At 36.9% G+C, this 24,099-nt stretch overlaps 1 protein-coding gene across 1 annotated transcript in view; it reads left to right on the top strand.

Annotated features, from left to right (window-relative positions):
• Nucleotides 1-24,099, top strand: part of POLN (DNA polymerase nu) — an 88,696-nt gene that overhangs the window by 16,237 nt on the left and 48,360 nt on the right. Inside the window, exons 6-15 of the mRNA XM_042811866.1 lie at nt 592-704; nt 2,768-2,922; nt 6,790-6,858; nt 8,324-8,384; nt 8,588-8,652; nt 8,895-8,978; nt 9,397-9,486; nt 10,570-10,626; nt 11,435-11,488; nt 11,741-11,806. Of these exons, the coding sequence (XP_042667800.1) occupies nt 592-704; nt 2,768-2,922; nt 6,790-6,858; nt 8,324-8,384; nt 8,588-8,652; nt 8,895-8,978; nt 9,397-9,486; nt 10,570-10,626; nt 11,435-11,488; nt 11,741-11,806 (814 nt within the window). The remainder of the gene's footprint in view (nt 1-591; nt 705-2,767; nt 2,923-6,789; nt 6,859-8,323; nt 8,385-8,587; nt 8,653-8,894; nt 8,979-9,396; nt 9,487-10,569; nt 10,627-11,434; nt 11,489-11,740; nt 11,807-24,099) is intronic.

Here is a 24,099-nt window from a genome sequence, read left to right as displayed (position 1 = left end):
ACCTGTCCAAGGACTGTGGTTTCATTTTGTTAACAATAAATCAACATGAAAGCCCTATACGGAATTATCCTTTTTATGCTGTATAAAATAAAAATGATACACATGATTAATGAAATGTATTCAGTTCTATTTCAAATGTCGTGGATACAGAAACTATAGATGCTTTCAAAAAAGAATGGGAAGAAATGGAAAAATGAGATAGAGTATAGTAGTTTTAAACAGCCTTTGAACAGTAGGCAATTAGAGCAATTTAGATTGTCTAGTAACTTTAGAAGAGTCTGTGATCTCATTTAGGCACAGTAAAGTATTATAGGCATGCAAGTTGCTCTTTTGGATTGTGTTTAATTCTAAGTGTCGAGATTTCTTTATGCATGCAGGTAAGCCATCTGTTAGTGTGTTTAAGTATAGAATGAAGATTCAGGTATTGAATTGAAAAATCAATATTCAAATACAATACTATATTCTTATTAAAATAAATGCCTTTTATTAGCTGTTCAGTTTAGTACAACTTGCTAATTAAAAATTTAAATTGAATGGCTTAACTAAATCTAATAGCAGTATAGTGCATATTCAGAAACTTTCTCTGTGCAGGCAAGTGTTGTTTCAAATACTACGTTGCAAAGTTCCAGTTATCTGCTTCAATGCGAAAGATTTCCTGAAGACAGTACTTCAAATTTATGGTAATGGAATTAGCTGGAAACAAGGTAACTGTCTAATCTATGGCTTAATCCTGTGAGCTGTGCCTGTGGCGTTAAAATTGCGAGGTGCAGAAGCAATTAGGTTAGTGGTTAGTTAAATACTGGAAAACAGTTCTAGTACAATGGAAAAGAATATCCTTCTTGGGGAGTTTCTGAAGAGAGAGTTGGTACACTGAGGTGATGTATTTCTTCTTAGAGTAGGAATTGCTGAAACATTGAGAAGTTTAAGGATGATTTCCAGTGGAAAAAAAAAAAGCGTTCAAAACAATCCTGTGTGTAGCTGAGCAGGTTAAATTGCCTTGAGTTTCATGTTCCCCATAGAAACTTCCTTAAACTGCCATGTGCCAACCAGTGGAATACATGGTTACGTTAATTCACACTGGTGAAGTGTAGCGTGCTTTGCCACTGTGATTCACTAAGGTTTCTGGAGGAGGTATACAGCACTTGAGTCTTGACTACCATTTCACAATCTGCACATAATTGTGCTTTAATCTGCACCATCTCTGCTGGTTGTTTTTATCTCAGCCTGACTCTGGTTTTGCTGCAGTCCTTTCAGGTTGCTTCTGTCCTAGTTACATATCTTACTCCTAACGCTGCAGATGTCGTACCCTTTCAAGGACTGAGTTGTTGGTTACAACTCTTTACAATTGAGCTGACTTACTGAAAATCTTACTTGAGAAAGAAAGAGCAAATGGTTGGGATATTTGATTCTTCATCACTATAAAAGTGGAGACTCTCGTGCACATTGTAAATAGAGATATTGGAGGATCTCTAATAGCTCACAAACACTGTTTGGTAGCAGGATTCTCTTTTCCACATGTTCTGAGTAGAATTCAGATTTTATTTAAAAAAAAAAATCAGTGCACATTTCAAGCAGTTGTCACACGGACTTGTGGATGTCCAGCATCTCATTGGACAGTGCCTTCCTGCAACCTCTGGACGCCTTTCCAACAACCATCAGCTGCCTGCAGTGTTACTGCCCCTCAGTGAGGCTGTGTTGCTTAATCTGCCTCTTCACAGTGCATCATCTAAGTTGATGGCAATCCTGTTCAGCACAGTTGTGTACGTTTCATTTAATCACTGTAGAGAATATTTCCTGCTGAAAGAACAGTAAAAGTCCTATGGGCATACCTAAATTTTATTTTCCAAATGAATTCAGGCCTTCGTCTACTTCTTTAAGCTGCATCATTGCAAATCAAGCTAGTCTCTAAAAAAAGAGAAGGAATCTCTTAGTAGTGCACTCAGCAGGATGTCCTCGAGACAATTTCTGTGGCTGCTCCTTGGCATCTGTTAGCTTCCAAGGTGAAGAACTTCTTTGTATTTGAAGAAAGGGGTGGTGAGCTACGTAAAACCTTCGCATGAAACCATGCAGCTGAAGTATCTTTCATTTATCTAGCTGCTCCAGCACAGGCCAAGCTGTTTCAGGGGAAAAAAGGTCTTGTTCCCTGTCATCTGGTAAGCAGCAACATAAAGTGCTTTTCAGCAGCAGTTAAATCAGCGGAGATGAACAAGCCTGGTTCTCATCAGATTGGTCTTGTAGCTGTCACATATGTAATGGACGTTAAACTGTCTTCCAGCTAATCAAGTCTGAAGGTTGTATAGCTGGGAATTGTTTAATTTATATAAGCATGTACCTGTGGGCTGTTGTCGGAACTTAATTACTTAAAGATTCCTTAAGAGGGTGCTTACATCTATCTTTGGCTATATCTCAGAATTCTAGTTATTAGCTTCTCCCCCCTCTTCTTTGTGGTACTACAGTGCATATGACATTAAACAGCACTAGGTTTGTTCAATCCTATGTATTTATGTGGATCTAAGAGAAAGTGCAGCATAAACACATAAGGTTCTGCAGGACAGAAGTGACTTTTGAGATCAAAGCTTTATGTACTCATGTGAATTCATATATTCATACGTTGCAGATTTTAAAAGTGATTGCTACAAGGTATTTATCATTTTAGGTCTATTCATAATGTGTGTCTACAGGACAGATGGACAAAATTTTAGAAGTATTTATCTACCCAAGAAGTGACTTAAATATTTTAACTGTCAGAAATAACTGATTTTTGTAGTTGCAGAGAGCGTCGTGTTGGATCCAAGGATTGCAGCGTGGCTGATAAACTCCAGTGACACAGTTCCCTCTTTTGAATGCCTAATGCAGTATTTTGAAAAATCTAATTCAGTGGAAACAGTAAATACAGATACAGGTGCTTTGAGAAATTCTTTGGTAAGTAGTTTGTTTTAGTTTTTTTAATGGTTGACTTAAAAGAGGAAGGAGATATTGAAAATGATGCTTGTAAGAATATTGAAAAATTACAGATTATGCCTTTTGAATAGAAAATGATTGTGTTAACGCTGCTTGTCAGAAATCTAGTTTTAAAAAGGGGGATGAAAGGGAAGGGTTAACTGAATTCTACTAATATTGCACCTAATTTGCCAGGAACAATTGCAGAATTCTATATCCAAATCCTGAAGTTCAGTAGCAATGTTAATTAGTAGAAAAGCTGGTCTTTTCTTTCAGCTGTCTGCAAACTAATTTCCAGCTTTTATTTCCAGAATGTCTGAAGTCTTGCTCCCTAATTCCTGAGAACTTTTAGCCTGTTTTAGCTAACTGTTATTAATATTGTTGCTGAATCTTACAACTTTCTGGTGAAGGCATCATTTGTTAATAGTGATACTGAGGAATAGTAGGGAGTAAAATATGAACCTTCAAATTGCAAGTATGATGTATGTGAGTTTATATTCTCAACGAGAGTGAATGCTTAATGAATTTCATGAAGTTATTCCCAGTACTATGGAAATGTTTTACTGTCTACTGAGGTTTATTTACGGAGTGTTAAGGATGTGTTTCCATTTTGGGAATCGCATCTATTCTGACTTCTTGTTTCTCAGCTTTATAATCCTGATTGCTGATATCTTAGCAAATAGTTAAGTCAAACCATTTGAAGTTAGTATCCAGAATATTCATGAAGAAGAACATATAGACAAATATGCAGTTGGATATGAATTCTAAAAGAAGCAATAGTCTCTTGCCACAGCCTTGGTCTAGGAAAAGTAAAAGTGGCAGTAAGGTTTGAATAAGTAATGGGATTCCTGTGTAGCTGACATCAAGAAGAATGAAGTAGGGTGAACAAAAAATATCTCAAGCTCTGTAGTAGAGGGATGTACATATTCACAAGTATGTTATGGCAATTCTATATGTGTGGTTTTTCTCTTTACAGTTTCTGTTTTCTGTTTTGCCATCTTTCTGCTAATTGTCTCGCCAGACTCAATTGTTTTTTCTGTTTTTAGAATGAACTAAAACTTCCTGCATCTAAGTGTCTTCCACACTTCTGTTACTCTTGGCACAACACTTTTCTTAAAAATAAGAGTTAGATTGGTGTAATAAAGTCCTTGTGATGGTTCTTTTTTGTCTGTGCCATAATGCTTTCCTCTGCAATTTGTTACAGTTTATTGTAATATAAACTATTTTTGATCAATTCTGACTTCGTATTTGTGCACCTACAAGTAATTTGGATTCCTTCTTCTTTCTCTTTGGATCAAATAATGGATGAAGCATTGCTGATAGACTGTGTCTGGAGTAATGCCTCAATTCCGGACTTCTCTTTTTCTTCACATAAAGATAGGGCTCTTTTGCAGACAAGAGGCCAAAAAGGGAGTTGTGTAAATGAGGCAGGTTTTTATACACTGTATGGGAAATAGATTGTTTACCTTTTGGTTGACAGCTGACTCTTCCACTGCAAAGACGTGGGAATGTGTTTAAATATACTGATATCTGAGTCTGTGTAGAAACATAACCAGGAGTTTCTGAGAGTCCACCTGAACACAGCAAAGTAGTAATATGTACAGCTCATGGAGCAATTCCTGCTAAGGACTGCTCAAAAAGAAAAAGCTATCCAGGGCTACGTTTTCTCAATGTCAGGAAGGCCCTTAGCCTCTTAGAGAGAGCGGAAGAGAGTGGTCCTTCCCCTGCTTCTTTGAAGATCTATTTAGTCTGTACAGATTCTTCTTCAGGAAGATTCTGAAGTTTGCTCAACCACTTTGATGTTTTAAGCAAAGCAGGCAAGAATAGAATTACATTTCTGGCAGGGCAGATGAAAAGCCCTACAGAAACACAGTATTCTGACATCAGACCTGTAAGAAAATATTCTTGGCAACAATCAGTGATAATCTTTCTGTTTTACATCATAATTTGTGGCTCAATTACGTCCAGTTGAGTACCATGTCCAGTGATATTTTATCTGGTTACATTACACATACTCTTGTTTTTATTACTTACTTGAAATATTTCATTCAAACTGAAACATTAATTTCATTTTTCTGTGCAATCTTAGAGCATAATGTAAATCTGATAGCAAGTAAAATGCTTTTGTATTCTCATCCCAGAGGGACCGAAGGAAATCTTCTGAATACATCAAGTGTAAACCATGGAACTGGAATGAGTAGCACAGTCAGATTAGGTACAATGATTTCTGAGAACTTAGTCTGGTAATAAAAGCATTTTCCTACTCAGTTTGAGTGGAAAAAGCAGAAGATTTGTTTCCAGATCTTTTTCCAACTCTAGTTATTTTACAACAGCAGTAATGTAACAAGATCACAGACCATCTGCAGGTCTGTAGAGAAATTTCTGCATCTTGTAGTGAAAGAGCCACTCTTAGTGTTCCTCTAGGGATACAAAAAATAGAGTGAGCACAGAATAATTTGGAGTCTTCTAATATACACATAGGATGAATGGTGTATCTGAAGATATATTACTTCCAAAATACCCAAGGAGCCCTGTCAGTGCTTTTTTAAGTGTGAAGCCTTCAGATGATTTCATAGCCACTGTCAATCAGTCTGCCTACTGTTCCTGACAGAAAGATGCCTTTCTCTCACTTTGGAGATGGATTTTAAATTTATTTGGAACGCTATGTATATTAATTTAGTAGAAATGACCTTGGAATACCCTGCTCGCAAAAAACTAGCCACATCTAAGTCAGTCTCCAACTCTGTAGATATAGAGGAGGACGCACTGAATGTGATCTGATTATCTTCTAAAGAAGATAGGGTTCTAATGTTCCCCAAATTCCTTTCTTCTCTAAGTCTTCCATCTGATACGCATTTTATTGATGTTGTTGAACAAGAATTACTAAGCTTGAGCATTCTGCAGTTCTATATACTACAGATTTTTTTCCCAGACTAGCACTGACAAGAATCTGCAGTCAGTACTACACTGTCTAGCATAATTATCTTGCATTTTGGATTTCTACACTTGCCCAAAATTCCATAGTCTCGTGGGATATAATGTATATACTCCCTTCTGACTTTTCTCAGGCTGTTTTTTCCTTCCTGGGTTATTAACACCTCGTGCCAAGTAATTCTCACATCTACCTTTCTGGATCTTTCTGGATAGCTGGTCTACAGAGGGAAGAGACAGTCAGGAATTGTCCCTGTGCTCTCCTTGTAAGGAGGCTGCAGACCACCACAACCCCGTCTTCTATGGGCTGAACAAACCAAGAGATCTCGGACACTCTGTATGAGTCTTCCCCTCTAGATTCTTCACCATCTTTGTTGCCCTGAGCAGGTGAACTTCTATGTAGTTAAATTGAATGCAAAGTATCTAGACAAGTTTCAGCTTAGAAAGACATCTTAAAATAATTATGAAGTTTTCTGTTGGTTCAGCATGTGGCTTTTGATTGTCTGTGTGCATATCAAAACAATCTTTTAGTCATCTTAGTTTCACTGTGAAACACCCCTGCAGAAGAAGGAGGTGAATAATTTGGCACGGAAGAAAGGCAGTACTGATAACAGTTAAATTTTTTGGAGTTTTGGAAGTTAAAAATAGAATTCTGAATTAACATCACACAGTCTGTACAAAATGTAAGTAAAGGAACAAGTAAGATCTTGAATGCATATTGTCTTTACTCCTGTGCTTGTAATTTTTGTTTTTGGTAGCTCAGAGTCAGTTCGCAACAGTTGGAGGTCTTAAAATGTTCCTATTGTATTTAGCATTACTAAAGGGAAATGCAGGAAATGTACTTTAATAGCTTAATCACTTTAAAAATATTGCTCTGAATATTTTAATACTAATATTAAAAGTCTTATTTTTTATCAGCATCAAAACTTGGTTATGAATTTGCAAAAACTTTATACTATAATGATGGGCCTCGCTCATGACTTACAGGTAAGAGTTGATAAGTAGTTACTCAGCAATAATTTCTGAGGTGTTATCACAAAGTGGTGTGCTTCTCACTCAAATCAGAATCTCTTATGGAAATAAAATAAAAGGTTTCAAACTTCATGGATTTATAGTACTAGATAACATGTAAGATGAAGTGGTCCATCAAATTTACCATTGTTTTCAGAAGAATGGAATGTTTACTCAAAGCAAATGTTGAAGAAGTTTCCTCTACAAGAGTTAAATATTTAGGTGAAGATCCTAAGAACAGGAAAAAATCAAAAAGTTGTGCTGCTTCATTCTATATTTTAAAGCTATATGAACAATCCAAAAACTGTTTAAGAGTTGAAGCAGTGTCGTTATTTATCTCGGTAGACATGTTTAGAGATTGTCTTTGTTGAGCACAAAAACTTAGCATGTCTGCTACTGTATGTTGTATTAATCCTTGGTGAAGTTCAGAATACATTTCAAGAGTTTTTAGGAGTTTTTAATGTTCTGTTTTGTTTTCTTGTTATTATATATTTGAAAAGGTTTCAAAATTTAGGGATATGCTCAGGTTCTGGAGAAAGTTGCATAGCTTCATAGAATGGTTTAGTTGGGAAGAGACCTTAAAGATCACTTAGTTTCAACCTCCCTGACATGACAGGGACACCTCCCACTAGATGAAGCTGCCCAAAGCCCCATGCATCCTGGCCTTGAATGTTTCCAGACATAGGGCATCTGCAGCTTCTCTGACCAACCTCTTCCAGACCCCTACCACTCTCATGGTAGAGAATTTCTTCCTAACTTCTCATCTAAACTTGTCCTGTATAATGAGACACTAGAGGCTTTCCTTGAAACTGATTTAAAATATAGTGTAAGGGTTGAGAAAAGTAGCTGATGGAGCCTTGTTAGACTGGATTTTTTTAAGTGGCCCAGCAATTGTTCTATCTGTGAATGAAGGCAACAGAAACACCTAAGGTACAGCAACACCAACCACAAGCCTACAGAAATTCTGAGAGAACTATTGTTGTCTGACTGCTGCAGTGGTGAGAGGAAAAAAACCATCCTGTTCTTTGCAACTAAATTGGGTACATAGTCCCACCTTTCTACATCTTCCTAATGAAAATAAAATATTGAATTTTGAGTGGTTGCTTAGTTGCTCAAGTGAATAAGAAAAAAGAATGAAGAAATGTTCTATTACAGTGGACTTTATTCTAAAAATATTGTAGACAAATGGTGTGCAAATTTCTTAGTTTCCATTACTGTACCTTTCCTTATAAAACAATTTGATAATTGAATATAGTGTTTGGATGCTATAATTTACACTAACTAGTATTTCATGCTTTACCCAGCCTTGTCTTTATAAAAATAAATGATACATAAAGTGAAATACTGCTCGCTGAAAAACTGATCTACATAATGATACTATCGTATGGTTTTTAGAATAAGGTTTGCTAATACTGGTGCTGATTTGTATCTTACTTTACAGGTTCAAGGTTTGTGGAAATTATTTTGCACATTAGAGCTTCCACTGATCAAAGTTCTGGCAGGTACAAAAGTTCAGCTCCAAATATGACTTTTTACCATTTTTATGCAGCTGTTTATTGTACTGAAATAAAGGTTACAATAACTAAATATTATGTTATCCTTGTAATGCCCATGAATACCTACGTGAGTTAGAATTTCAATTTTGTAGCGTGCAAGATTACACTTGTCAATTGTAAATGTTCTCAGTATTTAATTTTATTTGCAGTGATGGAAACTCACAAAATACATGTGGACAAACAAGAACTGAAAAAAACATCAGAGATTCTAGGGGTAAATTTTATCTTTATTTTTTTCCACAAATATTAGTGCTTTTTTCTATAGTAAATCCCCTCTCTAGTTCATAAAGAAATGTAGATTGAAGGTATACGAGCAATCCATTAAACCAGCTGATAGCCAGTAGTGGGGTATCTCGTTTATAAGTAGTAGTCCAATATACCTAATAATGTAGGAAGTAACAGAATATTGAAGAAAATAGTGTAAAAGGAATAGTTCTGATGTTCTGTAATTTACAGTTGAGACTCAAAGAACTCGAAGAGGAAGCCCATCAAATTGCTGGAGAACGATTCCTTTTGACCAGCAGTAGTCAACTTAGAGAAGTATATTCGTATTACTGTCATTACTTAAGCTATCTATTCTGTAAACTGTTAATGATGCAGGAGAATTATAAAGCATATAAGTTTGTTCATACAACTTCTGATTCTTTTTCTTCTATGTTCTAATTATATTTTCTGATTATAATGGAAGACATCTCAGTTAACTCATAAATCTGACCATTTGGCTAATCTGCATTTGAATGAAGTTAAATAATGCACTTTATTTTAGCGAGTGCGCTATTTTTAGAAATAAGATGTTAAAAGTAAAGATCTGATCTTTTTACTCCTGTGTTATTTTTCTCTTTTCTGCAGCATAACTCTATTTTACTTGGAATCTCTTTTGTAGACTGGAGTCCAGGAATCTAATCGTTTTCTTTTCTTTTTCATCACTTGAAGCACTGAAGTCTTTTTCTTAATGTAGGTACTGTTTGAGAAGTTAAAACTGCATACGCTGTGTGAAAAAATTCCCAGAACTGAAAGACAGCAAGTTGCATCCACCTCAGAAGTTGTGGTGAGATGAGATTATTCAACAATCTGCATTATTTAAAAAAACTTCTAAGTTCTATGTCAGTGAAGCTGTAATTTGTCTAGTTTCCTTTCCAGTCTTCATTTATTTTTATGTTATGTTACTCACACTTGATTTACTTATGCTAGGAATGACAGAGAGCAACCAAGAATGGAAGGAGAATTCTGCTGCTTAAGATAGAAAAAGCAACTTTGTATTGAATACACATTTGTCAGAAACAAGGGAAGCACTTTGTAGTTTCCTGATCTGAAATTCACAGTACCTTGTAGAACTTCATATTGACTCTACATGTCAATCTACATAATATAGGCAGGTTAATAAATCATCTATGCATGATAGTAAGAAAAGAATTACGGTAGAAAATCTTTATTCTGATAGAATTGCATAATTTTTTTTAGCCTGAATGTGTAGTTCCAGAAATTTTTGTTGTACTTCTACATATATAATCTCATTTGATTCTTTTTATTTACAAATTTTTATGTAAATTTATGATCTAAGAAATCTTGAAATCTCCTGGACCTTGTACGATGGGACAAATGGGAGCTCTGCTGTTAGATTTTGATTGTATGAATACACACTTAAATATATGTTTATTACCCATTCATGTATGCATGTATAAATATGTATTGCGTACTTTTCCATGTTCTCTCTTGCTTAGATGCTGTCTTGCACAAAAATGAAACAAAGGACCATAAACAATCCCCTCACTCTATGTGCCTTATTGTTTCCTATGTTCTTGAGGAAAAGTTTCACGTCTACTTGTTGTCTCTCTGAAATGGGAAGGGAAACAAAATGCAAGGGGATAATCTCCAGCCCTCCTGAAGGCAGGGATGAATGAAGGCTCCTTATGGGCCTGTGATGAGATTGTTTGAAGGACATGATAGCTTAGCATATATTTCATCCTCTTTCATCTTGACAAGTGTATTTCATCCAGCAGAACTTCTGCTATGTTTTACTTAACAGTTAAATATCAAATACTAATCGTTGTTCAAATGAGGAAGTTAAGATAGTTAAACAACACCACTTAACAGAAAAACATAACAGTAGTACAGATTCTTTATCTTACAGCTCAGTAAGTTACAAGATCTTCATCCTCTGCCTAAGCTTATGTTAGAATACCGGCAGGTGAGTTGTTGCTGTTACATGACTGTATGGGAACTGCTGAATCACAGCCTGAACCTCTGATTGAGGCGAGCCATGAGTCAGCCAGGGGAGCACAGGTGAAGGCAATTCACCTGTGCTGCCAGAAGGGGTGGAGTCTGGCTGCACCTCTCTTAGATCCATTTAAGAGCTGACTGCCAGTGGGGAAGGATCTCTTCTAGAGATCCCTCCTCTGGAGTTTTGCAGCGAGTCCAGGATGCAGGTAAGCTTTCTATCTATTCTTTTTTTGTTACTATAATCTGCTTTGCCAAACTCTCTTGTTTATTTCATAATTATAACATCTTTATATTCATTGGCTATACACATGATGTAGTTATACTCAAGCAAAATTAGCAAAAAATATAACTTATTAACAACTAAACAAACAAGGTGACAAGAGCCTCCTGAAAATCCAAAATTACCTAGTTAGCTCTTATACTTTGTTTGGGTATTCAGTACATCAGTTTTCAATTTAGGTAAATAAATAAAATCCACTCTTCTATTTTTGTGCTGCTTTTTTGTGTGGTTCATTGATGGGGAGGTATAAGGTGTAAGATTCCAATAGGACTTTTGCTGTTGTCTTCATAGACCTGCTTTAGTCTATACGTTAGCACTTCACGAACTTATTTTAGTAGGTCAATAGTGAGTGTGTGTATATAAATACTTTTCCTAGGGTAAAACTATCTTTTAAAAGAGTCTGTGAAACAAACTCATGCTCTTGAGATTAAGGCTTTTGATGTGTAAATCTTATTGTTATGTATAAGCATTTGTCTAATGCTCTTACGTAATTCAGGTTCGTAAGATGAAATCAACCTACGTGGATGGGCTAAGAACATGTATGAGAAAGGTAATATATATTAAAAACAACTCTAAAACTTGGTGTTTAAAATACATCAGACTTAAGAAATGATTGCAGTACTTGCAGTTCAAGAACTTTAATGTATGTATAATTAGGAAGTATTTCTTTTTAGATTTGTATTTCTAATTGCAGTGAGTTTTAATTAAGTTTATATTAACTAGAGAAATATGTCCTTTTTAGATGTATGTAATTACCCTCTTTTGGGGGGATGATGGGAGGTATTGTTTTATTTGACTGCAGGGATTTATTTGCCCTACATGGAATCAGACAGGAACTGTGACTGGCAGACTTTCATCCAAACGTCCAGTAAGTGAGCCTTTTAAGATTTAAATTAAAATTTTAAAAACAATGTCATCTATATACCATGCTACATACTTTGACCTAAGAAATGTTCTAGTAAGTCTAGCAATTGCCATATTGTATGCAAATGGGAGACAGAACAATTTATTAATGAGTACTATTCTCTAGAACAGTTATTTAATGAGTAATTTCCATGATCATTTCATCAGAAACTTTTTTTTTTTTTTTTTTTACCTTAAATTGATGTAGGAAGTGAGAACTGTAAGCCATGCGTGTACCTTCTAGATTGCCACTGAATAACTTCTTTATAATGAATTTCTGGTGTTCATAAATTCTTCCCTGTAAAGGACTGGTGAACCCTAGTATATACCCAGGGGATTACAGAGAAGAAGAAAGAGCGCAAGAAGCCCTTCTCTTCTGGAATTTGACTTCAGGCCTTTCAGTGTAGAATCACCCTGTTACACTGGAAGTCTTTCCAGGTCTCTTTATGGCTCTTTGTGCTTTGTTTTGGCTATAATTTTTTCCGTGTATACTTGTGGCTGGAGTGACATTCAACATTCTGGACTACTGGAAGCTTTGCTTTTGTGTAAATTCAAATAGGAAAACGTCTCTATGCTACATCTCACTTGCAGTTTTGGTTGTTTATGTTCCAAACAAAGGTTTCTTTAGGTGGATATTATTTGTTTTGTAAAGGAAGTGACTACATCTGTCTCCTTCCCTCTTTGACTCCATTTAATGTTTTAGTTTTTATTTGCAGGGGAAATGACCAGACATGAGGCGCAGAACAGGATTTCTTTTTCAAATAAACTCTGTGCTCTTCTTTCAGATGAATCCACATATGGATGTATGGATGATGTATATTTTTGCCTTTAAGTGGGTTTCTTTCAAAAGATAAGCTTATTCACACGATTTTATTTTTTTAATGTTTCTGTTGCAGCAACTTAGAGAAGGTTTCTTGGTAGAACTTGAATTCAGTGGCTTTCCATGTATGCATCTATTTTAGTTTAACTGCACATTCTTTCCTCTCATCTGATTGCTTCTTCTCATTTGATTCCTCCTCCTTCAGCATGTTCCATAGCAAAACTTTTGTCACAAGTGTTATATAATGTATGTATGTATCATGTAATGCAGTACCTCACAAAAGAGACTCACATTTGATATTGGGGTCTACTGCTGTAGAAGACTGCGTATAATTGTGTGCTGTGATTTGGTTTGAGATATAAACTTCAGTACTAGAATTAGATATTCTGTATTAAGATTTTTCCCTCCAGTCTTCTGCATCAAAGAGAACTGTTACAAATTTACACTTCTATACTTCAGAATATGTTTCTATCTTTTAAATTAAAAAGCATAAAGCAATGGGCTCTGGGGGTGTTTCTTTTCTTTGATTATCAAAAAGTTATGCTGGAGATAAGTAAAATTCTTGATCTCCTTAGAGTAATTGGGAAAGAAAAAAAAAGTAGTGAAATAAAAATATTGCTATTTCCCTCTAGGAAAAGTAGTTTTACCAGCTTGTCCAAATGGAGAAAGAAATAAAATAATTTAGCTTATCAAAGTGCACAGTGGCCTTTAGTTTGTAAATCAGAAATGTCATTAGAAAAAGAAATTAACTTGGGTATGTTGAATGTTAATGTGCTCAAAGAAGAGCCACAGGAAACCTAAAATACTGAATATATTTCAGTCTCTCTAGTAGTGTCTTCTGTTATTGAATGCATTATAGAGAGTTGTTTGGTTGTTTATTAGAAGTCATGTGTTACTATCAGTGTCTGGAATGTGAATAATAAATCACTGGTCTGGTTTTAGTTCTGATAAAATAGAAAATCTCCTGAAGAGACCTGTATGTGTATCCACACAGTGTATTTCTTCTGGGCTGTCTTCTCGAGTGAAGAAATGAACTGAGTCATTTAAAACTCAAGTGTAGCTTTGGGATAGTTTGTCCTGTGGCTTATGAGCAGTCTGGATGAGATGCTGTGTATTTGTCTCTCTCCCTTACCACTATTTCAGTAGGTTTTACATCCTTAATATACCCACACATATGCACGCTATGCAAGACAGGCTGTGAGAATCAGGCAGTCAAAACTATTGGGACAGCTCTTGAATTTCAGGCGTTTCATTCCAGGTCTCACTGTGTTACAGGCTGTGACACTACCAATTTTTCATTGTTTTCCTGAAAGTTTAGATCCCAGCATAAACAGAATTTCAACTTGGTACTTCAGGTTTGAATGGCAGCTCACCTCTACTCAAGCATCCTACTTCTGTCTCTTTCTTCCATGATTCATAGAAGGTTCGGACAGAGCTGATGCTGAGAGTAAAATGTAAAGCCATTGTCTAGTTTTCAAATTGCACTGTTATGTATTCAGGTTTGTAAGCACTTTTTCGTATCCTGACCTAGCAACATGAATGATTTCTTCAAATGGGCTGATAGTGCGGATCTTACGTTTGCCTTGGTCTTACTTGAGTGTGTTTTGTCATTTTTTTCTTTTTTTAAAAGTATGCTTACTGGAATGCCTTGAGGATAGGGGGAAGTCGGATATGTTCAAGGTTTATGTAAAACATCTTTCCAAAAGTTTCTTTCAGTGCCATTTAAGCTACAAATTCATTTTTAGGTAATTATGCTCTGACACTGACTTCACTAAAAAGGGATGGCTGTTTTGCAGTGACAGTCTATGTGCTCTCTTGAACCTTTGCATCAAAGAAATTCAGTGCCATATTTTCTACTAGGTGCAAACATCTATCACTGATATGCTGATAAAGTCAGAGCACTCATGCCATTTCTTACAGTCGGTCTGCATTCAAAATATTTTCCTTTTGTCATGTTTATTTTCAGTATTTTAGTTTGTTTCAATGCTGTTGAGTTGCATGCTGGTTACGATTGCAGTAACAGTACTAAAATAGTATCTCACTTTGCGTTTAGAGTTTTTACAATCTCTTACTGCTGCTTTATTGTTAGAAGTGTGTTCTAGGTTCAGGACTCAATTGAATGAGCTGCATTTACAGCAGTGGAGACATTTCTCAATTTGTTCTTTCTTACTCCTCAGTTGTTTTTTTTTGTTTTGACAGAGAAAAATACTGGAGAGCATAAGCGTGTTGTGAAGACTGTAGTTCAGTTGCTTTTGTGATAAGAGTTTACATTATGTTAACATTGCAATAAGACACTGTTAGTTATGAGTGTGACAACAACAGCATGAAGTCACTGTTTGTAGTAGTAGCATGGGTTCGTGAAGGGCAGGTCCTGCTTGACCAACCTGATCTCCTTCTATGATCTAGTGACCCATCTGGTGGATGAGGGAAAGGCTGTTGATGTGGTCTACCTAGACTTCAGCAAAGCCTTTGACTCTGTCTCCCACAGCATTCTCCTGCAGAAGCTGGCAGCCTGAGGCTTGGATGGATACACTCTTGGCTGGGTAAGGAGCTGGCTGGAGGGCCAGGCACAGAGAGTGGTGGTGAATGGAGTCAAATCCAGCTGGCGACCGGTTGTGAGTGGTGTTCCCCAGGGGTCGGTGCTGGGGCCTGTCCTCTTCAATATCTTTATTGATGACCTCGATGAGGGCATCGAGTGCACCCTCAGTAAATTCGCAGATGACACCAAATTGGCTGGAAGTGTGGATCTGCCTGGGGGTAGCGAGGCCCTACAGAGGGACCTGGATAGGCTGGAGAGCTGGGCTGAAGCCAATAGGATGAGTTTCAACAAGGCCAAATGCCAGGTCCTGCACTTCGGCCACAACAACCCCAGGCGACGCTACAGGCTTGGGGCGGTGTGGCTGGAGGACTGCGTAGAGGAAATGGACCTGGGGGTATTGATTGATGCTCGGCTGAACATGAGCCGACAGTGTGCCCAGGTGGCCAAGAAGGCCAATGGCATCCTGGCTTGCATCAGAAACAGCGTTGCAAGCAGGAGCAGAGAGGTGATTGTTCCCCTGTACTCAGCACTGGTGAGGCCGCACCTCGAGTACTGTGTCCAGTTTTGGGCCCCTCACTGCAAGAAAGATATTGAGGCCCTGGAACGTGTTCAAAGGAGGGCAACAAAGCTGGTGAGGGGTCTGGAGCACAGGCCATATGAGGAGAGGCTGAAGGAGCTGGGATTGTTCAGCCTGGAGAAGAGGAGGCTCAGGGGAGACCTCATTGCTCTCTATAACTTCCTGAAGGGAGGTTGTAGTGAGCTGGGGGTCGGCCTCTTCTCTCGTGTCATTAGTGATAGGACCAGGGGGAATGGCTTCAAGCTACGGCAGGGGAGATTCAGGCTGGACATTAGGAAGAATTACTTTTCAGAAAAGGTGGTCAGGCACTGGAATGGACTGCCCAGGGAGGTGGTGGAGTCACCGAGCCTGGGGGTGTTCAAGGAAAGGCTGGATGTTGTGTTGAGGGACATGGTTTAGTGGGAGCTATTGGGAATAGGTGAATGGTTGGACTGGGTGATCTTTTAGGTCTTTTCCAACCTTGGTTGGTGATTGGTATGATTCTAGTATAACACTGATGTTTGATATTCCAGATAACTACATTGGTTCAGTATCAAACTGTACAAATAAGGGTTCTGCATCATAAACCTTTGTTCTTTTAGCATCACGTACTCCTAGTATCCTTTTACACAGTACAGTATATTAATGTCTTTGGTGATCTCTGTAGAAATGCTTCTGATCTGTGTATGCATCTCATTGTGGGTGTAGTGTATCCGATGCATAGATAACATTTGATATGATAATGTTTTCCATCTGGCTCAGTAAAGCTTGGGATATCATCTGGGCTGTAATTTTGCAGTAATGGAAGCAATCATGTAGATAGCTTGTCTTTTATTTAGGTTGTCTTTGTGTGTGTAATTGTGTTTTGTGGTATTTAAAGAAAGATAATGCGTAGCCAGTATAAATCTGTTTCTGTGCAGTAATACATGCAAAAAATCTATTTTAAAATTCTATTTTAAAAATGCAGGGAGAGTCTGTCATTACTCCTGCAAACTAAATATAAGTATAAAAACAGAGAACATTAAAATTAACAGTGCAAGAAAACATAGGATTCTGTACAGCTCAGGGTAATATCAGCTAAAATATTTTTAGTATTCTGGAAAGATTGACTGAGAGGCCTGATTCTTCCTTCACTCTCCTTTAGTTTCTGCCAAAAGGCCCCTTAGAGAGGCTTAGATGATGAAGTTCGTGTTAAGTGTCTCTTTGCTTGGGAGATTATGGCATTGCATACCTCCATTGGTTCTGTTAAATCCCTAAGATACTGGATTTCGATTATACTCAGTGAAAACTGTCAACTTTCAAGTGCCTGCTGCTATTCACTGGGCTTTGTTCAGGCAGTTGGATGTGTGCTGAATCATTTTGATCGTTTGAGTGGCTTTCGCCAGAGATGTTCTAGAATGGCTGCAGGTTCCAAAGCTATGCACTGATTGCCTTTTAGAAATCTGTGTTGAAACAGTTGGTAAAACTAGCTGTGTTTTTTTCTGATATGAATATGACAGAAGCTTGTGGGTGACAGCAGGAACTTAACATCATCTTTCTTTACATCAGTAGTTTTTTAGCTATGTAGTTTCTGATACAAATTACAAGTTGTTTTTTAAGTAGTTATAGTGATGATAATAAATGAGAGTACTGTGCCACAGAAGAAAGATTATCTGTATTCTGAGTTGTGCTTCTTGAAACTCTGTAAAGTCTTATTCCATGCAATTTTATAGTAACTAAAGAGCAATGTTGGTATGATATTTTCATTACAAGAGACAAATAGGCTATTCACTTCTAATCTGCCTCAGTTTTTGTTTTTCCACTGTTCATTCATTCAAGCTTCAACTCCTGTATGGGTGTGTTATGCTTTCTGTTACTGGCATCTGTTAGCATCATCGAGTTGCAGAATACGCTCATTTGCTGTACCTCCACATCCACACAGAGGAGTCTAATTGAGCTCGTGACTTACTGAATTCATTTTCACTGTCCTCATCTGTAAGTTAGTTGCTCAAATAATTGAGTCTCTAGCCATCCGCAGAAGTACTTCTATCTTCACATTAGTGTAAATGTGTGCCATTTTTTTAGGAAGTTGTCTGCTGGTACCTGTCTGTGCATTGATGAAAATTTTGAAGTCCTGCTTGAAGATGTTCTGTTCTTTGCATAAAGTATTCCAACAATGGGATTTCTAGGAATATATTTCTGTAAATCAGTCAAAGCTTGGAGACTCGTTTTATGAGAAGGCAATAATAATAATTTAAATGTAATTCAAGTGCACAGATTACATCTTGTCTTGTAGAATCTCAAAAGTTAGAAATATTAGCATGTTCTTTTCTGGTGAATTACTGTTTGCAAGGGCAGTATGTAATGTAATTCTGATCTCAGAATAAGCTTCATTAGTTTAATACAACAAAAATATCATGCATTCTTCCTGTTTCTCACTCAGAAAAAAAGAAAAATCTTCAAAAGCTTTGATTTCTGACAAGAAAAAAAAAGAAAAGGGGAGAAATGAAGAATGATAAAAAGAGAATAGATTTATAGGGGAAGATCAAAATTTAGGCATAGCAAGAGACGCTTCTTCTCTTGGATGATTGAGTTTTCAGGCTGTTGCTTTTTGAATGCTTTGTCATTTTCTGAAATTCTGAAGGAAGCCAATGATCTCTCTAATTCTATGTCCCTTTTTCAGTGGTCTTTCTCAGTTGACTGTTTTTTCTGTGTGAATGAGTGGAAAACTTGCCAGTTGTCAGCATCCTTTCATGAGCTGTCACGAAATTTCCCCCAGAGTTTTGGGGACAGATGTGTTCTCTTGAGTTTGGAAGAAAAAATATATAATGCCTCATGTGAGGATCACTGGAGATAGATGGAATAGGACGGAGGTCATCTTGCTGACTTCTGTGCAGTCTTGCTGTCCTTAGTTCTCCTCTGTTAACCATTAGCAGCTGCTGCCTGTGGCTGGTAGGAGCTCATATTTAAATGCTACTTCTACCAAATCACGAAATGTCTTTTCCTCTTTGTGAGGAAAAAGAGTCAATGGTTATCTATGTTTCATATTTAATACTGTCTTGTGGTCAACTCAAAAAAGTGAGAACTGGGTATTTTTGGTGGTTGTTTTCTTCTTCCCTTGTATTTACTCTGAAAGCTGCTTAAGCTTGTGGAAAGATATTGAATTATTTCCAAGTCTCTCACTTGACCAACGGAACTTAAACCCTTCAACTCTGTGCTGCTGGTTAAGGCAGGAGGGGATTGATGCATCACCTTTGAATGATTGACTATTGATGAAAACAGTAACTAGTACCAAAAGTTAAGAAGTCCTTTCCTGGAAGCTTGTGTGATTGAAGGTTCTTTAATCAGGAAAATGAATGTGTTTGGTTTTTAAGTAGCCACTAGGTGGCAATTGCAGATAAGTCAAGACCTGCTTAAGAATGTATGTAAGCAGAATAATATTGCTTTCGTGGCCTTCTTCATTTCTGTATTTTCTCTACTTATTGAGACGTGCATTTTAAAAATTAGATCTTTGGAGTATCTTAAAACTGTCTCAGAAGGAAGTTGCAGAAAATAATTATTTCTGTGCAACAATAATTATTGCCCTTAGAAGTATCTAAGTATAACAGTTTTTCTGCTGTGTAACTTCTCAGTGAGACACTTGCCAGACAGTTTTGGTGAACTGCATTGCAAGTAAGAACTGACCTGACTGACAGCTGGGAAAAAAGATTGCTTCCCTAGATCTGCTCCATCTGACTCCTTGGCAGCTTTTGGTCTTCACTCGTGATGTAACCACACCAAATTAATTTATGAATAGACAATTTTACCTCACTGAGTAAGTTTGGTCTCTGTTCTTATTTTTAATTAAGACCTTAGATGAGTGCGAAAATTAATCAGAATCAAATGTCCATATTCTACCAACGTTTCTGTTCATTCACATTTGTTTCAATAACTTACAAGCTTTTTACTGTTGCATATTGCATACTTTAAAAGCATGCGGATCTGAGCAGTTAGTAGATGAATGCTGATAGATGACTAGTAACTTTCTGATAAAAATATACGCAGGAATATAGATGTCACTGTGTTTATATACACATTTATTTCTAGGGAGTTACCAGTGTTGATGAAGGTTGCTGGCTTATTTTAAAAAAAAAGACAAAAATAACAACAATTTCTGCTGCTATAAATGTGTATGATAGAGGCTAGCTTCACTGATAGAAATAAATGAAAGGGGAATATAACATCAAAAAGAAGCAACAACCAAAGAGTTGAAGTTGACAAAGAGTATGAAATAATGAAATTGTACCTCTGTGATTCAGAATTTTCTAACCTCATTGAGTTGAAAATTATTGTAGTCAGTATATAATCTTGTGAAAGACCTAAAAGGGCATACTGTTTAATCTAAGAAAGAATCAAGTTTGTTTATAAAATCAGTTTGAAATGTAAAAGTAGGACTTGGAGACCAAAAATGGAAAGCTTAACGAATTTTAAATGATTGAGGATATACCCATCGAAATGCGAACAGCATGGTGTGTGTGGAATTTTGATTGTGTTGTTTTTGTTGATAAATCTACTCTCCTCTGGTTGAAAACTGTATGAAAAAGTTGTGTATTTTAGGCTGTATCAGAGACACCAAGAGTCCATCAATTCTGAGTGTTCTTGCTGGAGGAGAGACTGTCATTCTTTCTGAATGCCTCTTCATGCACAGCCTAACAGCAGAGGCAACGGTCTACAACATCTTCACCTCTAGCAATAGACTAAAGTATAACAGCTTTTAATAGAGGCATTCTCAGGACCACGAAAACAGATTTCTAACCTGTGCTATACCAAAAGCGTAAGGAATGGCTCAGGACTAGTAGTCAGGATAGATTATAGTAGCAATGAGAGCAGATGAAAGAGTTAGCAGGAAAGAAATCAGGAATAGCATGTACAGTTTTAATCTAGTGTCTATAGTGACAAATTATTTTTAAGTTTTTATTTCTTGCCACTTGTATGTTCCCTGCTTCTGCTGCTTGTTTTTTTGGTTTTGGGGAGTTCAACTCTGGATGAAAAGTGTGCTGTTGTAAGGCTGTGCCTTTTCAGCTTTCTATTCTTGATCAAAATCATTTAAAAAAAAAAAGGAAGTTTCCATGTATTCAGTTAAGTAGTTCCCATGAATTATACTGCAGTTTTATATAGTTTTATATAAGTTTGAAATACTTTTATATACATTTTTCATAATCAAGAAAATATCTACCTTTCTTCTCAGTTGCATTTTAAGATGCAGTGTCAAAACTGATAAATTCTGCGAAGTATTTTTTTTCTTTAAAATTTGGTGTGTTTTAGCATTAAAATATAAATGTACTCTATATGCTTAAAAAAAGGACTCTGTTTTGACCCCTAGGCAAATGTTTTTCCACTGTCTCGTTTAATTGAAGGCCTCAATTCTAGCTCAGCAGGAAATAATGTGAAGAGGAGACTCTCTACTGTTCGGCGCTACTTTACATAGATTAGTCGATAACACTGATGTTATAAAAACAAAATCATAGAATCACAGCATCATTGACTTTGGATTGAACTTCTAGAGATCATCTAGTCCAACCCCCCACATACTATGCAAGGTCCACTAAAGTAGATTTCTCAGGTCATGGTTGGAATGTCTCCAGGGCTGGAGGTAGCACAGCCTGTCCTGGTGTATGAGCACACTTTAAGTGGCATTTCCTGTATTCGCTTCTTTCTGCCATTGCATGTTACCAGTGAGGAGAATCTGGCTCCGTCTTCTTTACTCCTTGCCACTGAGCAGGCATTTGTATGGATGATGTCCTCTGCTGAGCCTTTTCTTCTCAAGGACGAATAGCTCTGTCAGCCTCTGTTCATGACATATAGTTCAGGCCCTGGATTATGTTAGTGATGCTTTGACTGGACTCTCTCCAATATGTCCATGTCTCCCTTCTACTGGAAGCCCAGAACTGAACCCAGCAATCCATGTATCTTACTAGTGCTGAGCAGAGGGAAGGCTCACCTGTCTTTACCTGCTGGCAATGTTTTTCTTGATGGACTCCAATTTGCTGCTGGCTTTCCTAGGCGCAAAGGCTTTCTGCTGGCTCATTTTCAACTTGTTTTTTCACCAGAATCCTCAGGTCCTGTTCTCCAAAGCTGTTTTTCAGGCTGTCAGTTCCCAAAGTACCCTAGCACATGGTGTTATTCCTCCCTGCGTGCAGAAAGTTTGTTTATTCTTTTCTATTCTTTGTGGCCCATTTCTCCAGTCAGTTGAGGTTCCTCTGTGTGGCAGTGCAGCCATCTTCTGCATCAGCCAACCCTCTCAGTTCTGTATTGCCTACTGTCTTGCTGAGATTGTTCTCTGTCCTGTTATCTAGGTCACTAACAGAGGTGTTGAGCAGTACTGGCCACTGGGGCACTCTACTAGTGCCTGGCCTCCAGCTGGACTTTGTGCTGCCTGTCATAGCCCTTTGAGCCTGACACTTCAACCAGTTTTCTGTCCACCTCACTATCTGCTTATCTAGCTTGTACTTCATCTGTGTGTCTGTGAGGCTTTTACGAGAGGCTGTTTTGAAAGCTGTGCTAACATCAAGGTAAACAACATCTGCTGCTCTCCCTTCATCCACTAAGTTAGTCATTTCATCACAGAGGTTATCATTGCTTAAGCATGATTTCCCTCATGCTGACTACTCTGGATCATCTTCTTGACTTTAACATGTTCACAAATAGTTTCCAGGATTAATTTGAGTAATTGAGGAGGATCTGTCTAGCCTGTAGTTTTCTCTTTTCTGGCCTCCTTGGAAGATGGCACTTGTTTTCATTCAGTATTCAGGTATGTCTTCTGATCATCAGGATCCTTCAAACCTGGGCAACACTGCCCGCAGCAAAGTGGTTAGAACCAGGTATTCTCTAAGGTTCTTTCTGATCCAAACCATTCTGTGATCCTGTGAATCTATAATCTGTCTCATTTATCCTTCTATCTATTGGAACCTGTGAAAATGTTTTTTTTAATATTTAAATATATATAAAAGGATTTTTTGTCAACAAAACTGAGTCAGGAGAATCAATTTCTTTGCAACTACTGATTTTTTTTTTTATTTTTTATTTTTTAATTATTGCTAGGGGATACTTATTAATCATCCACTAGAATAGTTTGATTTCATTTTGTATTTTTTACCCAGGATTAGTGAAGCATTAATTGTTATCTGTCACAGACATCTTTCCAATTACTCTTTCAAGTACATTTCTTCTCTTTGGAGCACTATCAGGAGGGCAGCTTTGTTTCTGTGTAACTTCTAACAGTAGGTGTGGTCATTTTTCTAACAGGGCCAGCAGTCACATCTCAGATTGGATCTGTGAAGTTTTTCAGAAATACTTGTTTATTTTCTCTTGAAATAAATACATAAAGCATAAATACAGGTTTTGTTATGTAGTCCAGGGTTGTTGTAATCATTTACCAAAGCCGCATCACTGCTTTTGATTATAATAATACAGTCATCTAATTATCCAACTCAAGGTTTTCATTTTAGTCCATCATTTAAAATATCTATAATAAATGTATCTCGTGAACTTTGAATATCTAAAATCTTAGAAAACATCACTTTCAGGGAAGACTTAAGTCAACCTGTTATAATTGCGTCTGGAGATTCCTGTATTTGTCTACTGTCTATAGGGGGACTCTAGACAGCTAGTTAAACCAAAAACTAACTTAAAGGTGCTTAAACTTAGGTGAGAGGCATCTATTAAGCTGTTCCAGTATCTTAAGGGTGATTGTTATCACTTTCATGTTTCCCAGGCTTCTATTTTTCTCTGAAGATTTATTTAAATTTTGAGTTGTTAACTAATTTACAAGTGAAAGTACATTTTGCACTTGCAATTATGTTTTTTGGAATTATTTGTAACACATCTAAAACTGCTTTAAAAGCAGGCTTCCTGCATATACTTGCAGTGAAATCAAAATGGCAGTACAGTGATTTATTTTGCAATTGTAAGATTTTAAAATCGTCACTTTACCTTGTTAGGAATTTTGAATCTGATGAGCTAAAGAAAATAATCAGTGATTGTAACCATAAACAGCTCTGTGCTGGAAGTTATATTAAGCAAATGTTATTGCCAGTATAAACCCTGATGAAAACTCCATAACGTGCTGCATAATGTGCATTAGAATGATTGAAGTCAAAATTAAATTTTTATAACTTCAGTGTTTTTAGTTGTTTTTAAATGTGGAAAAATTAGGTTCCCACATTCAAGTCTGGCTGCATAAAGGGAAGACTTAATTTTCTAAATTCCCAAGGATCACTTGCTTTCATGGCCACTTATTTTTTACGTTTTTCATACAAGCAAGCACTGATCCTCCTCATGTTGTTGTTGTTGTTGTTGTTGTTGTTGTTGTTGTTGTTGTTGTTG

Source organism: Centrocercus urophasianus, unplaced genomic scaffold (assembly GCF_019232065.1).
Source record: "Centrocercus urophasianus isolate 14NV4802_14NV808 unplaced genomic scaffold, USGS_Curo_1.0 seq_13, whole genome shotgun sequence".
Taxonomy (NCBI): Eukaryota; Metazoa; Chordata; class Aves; order Galliformes; family Phasianidae; genus Centrocercus; species Centrocercus urophasianus.
Note: the sequence above shows the minus strand (reverse complement) of the source record. Positions and strands in the feature narration are given on the sequence as shown.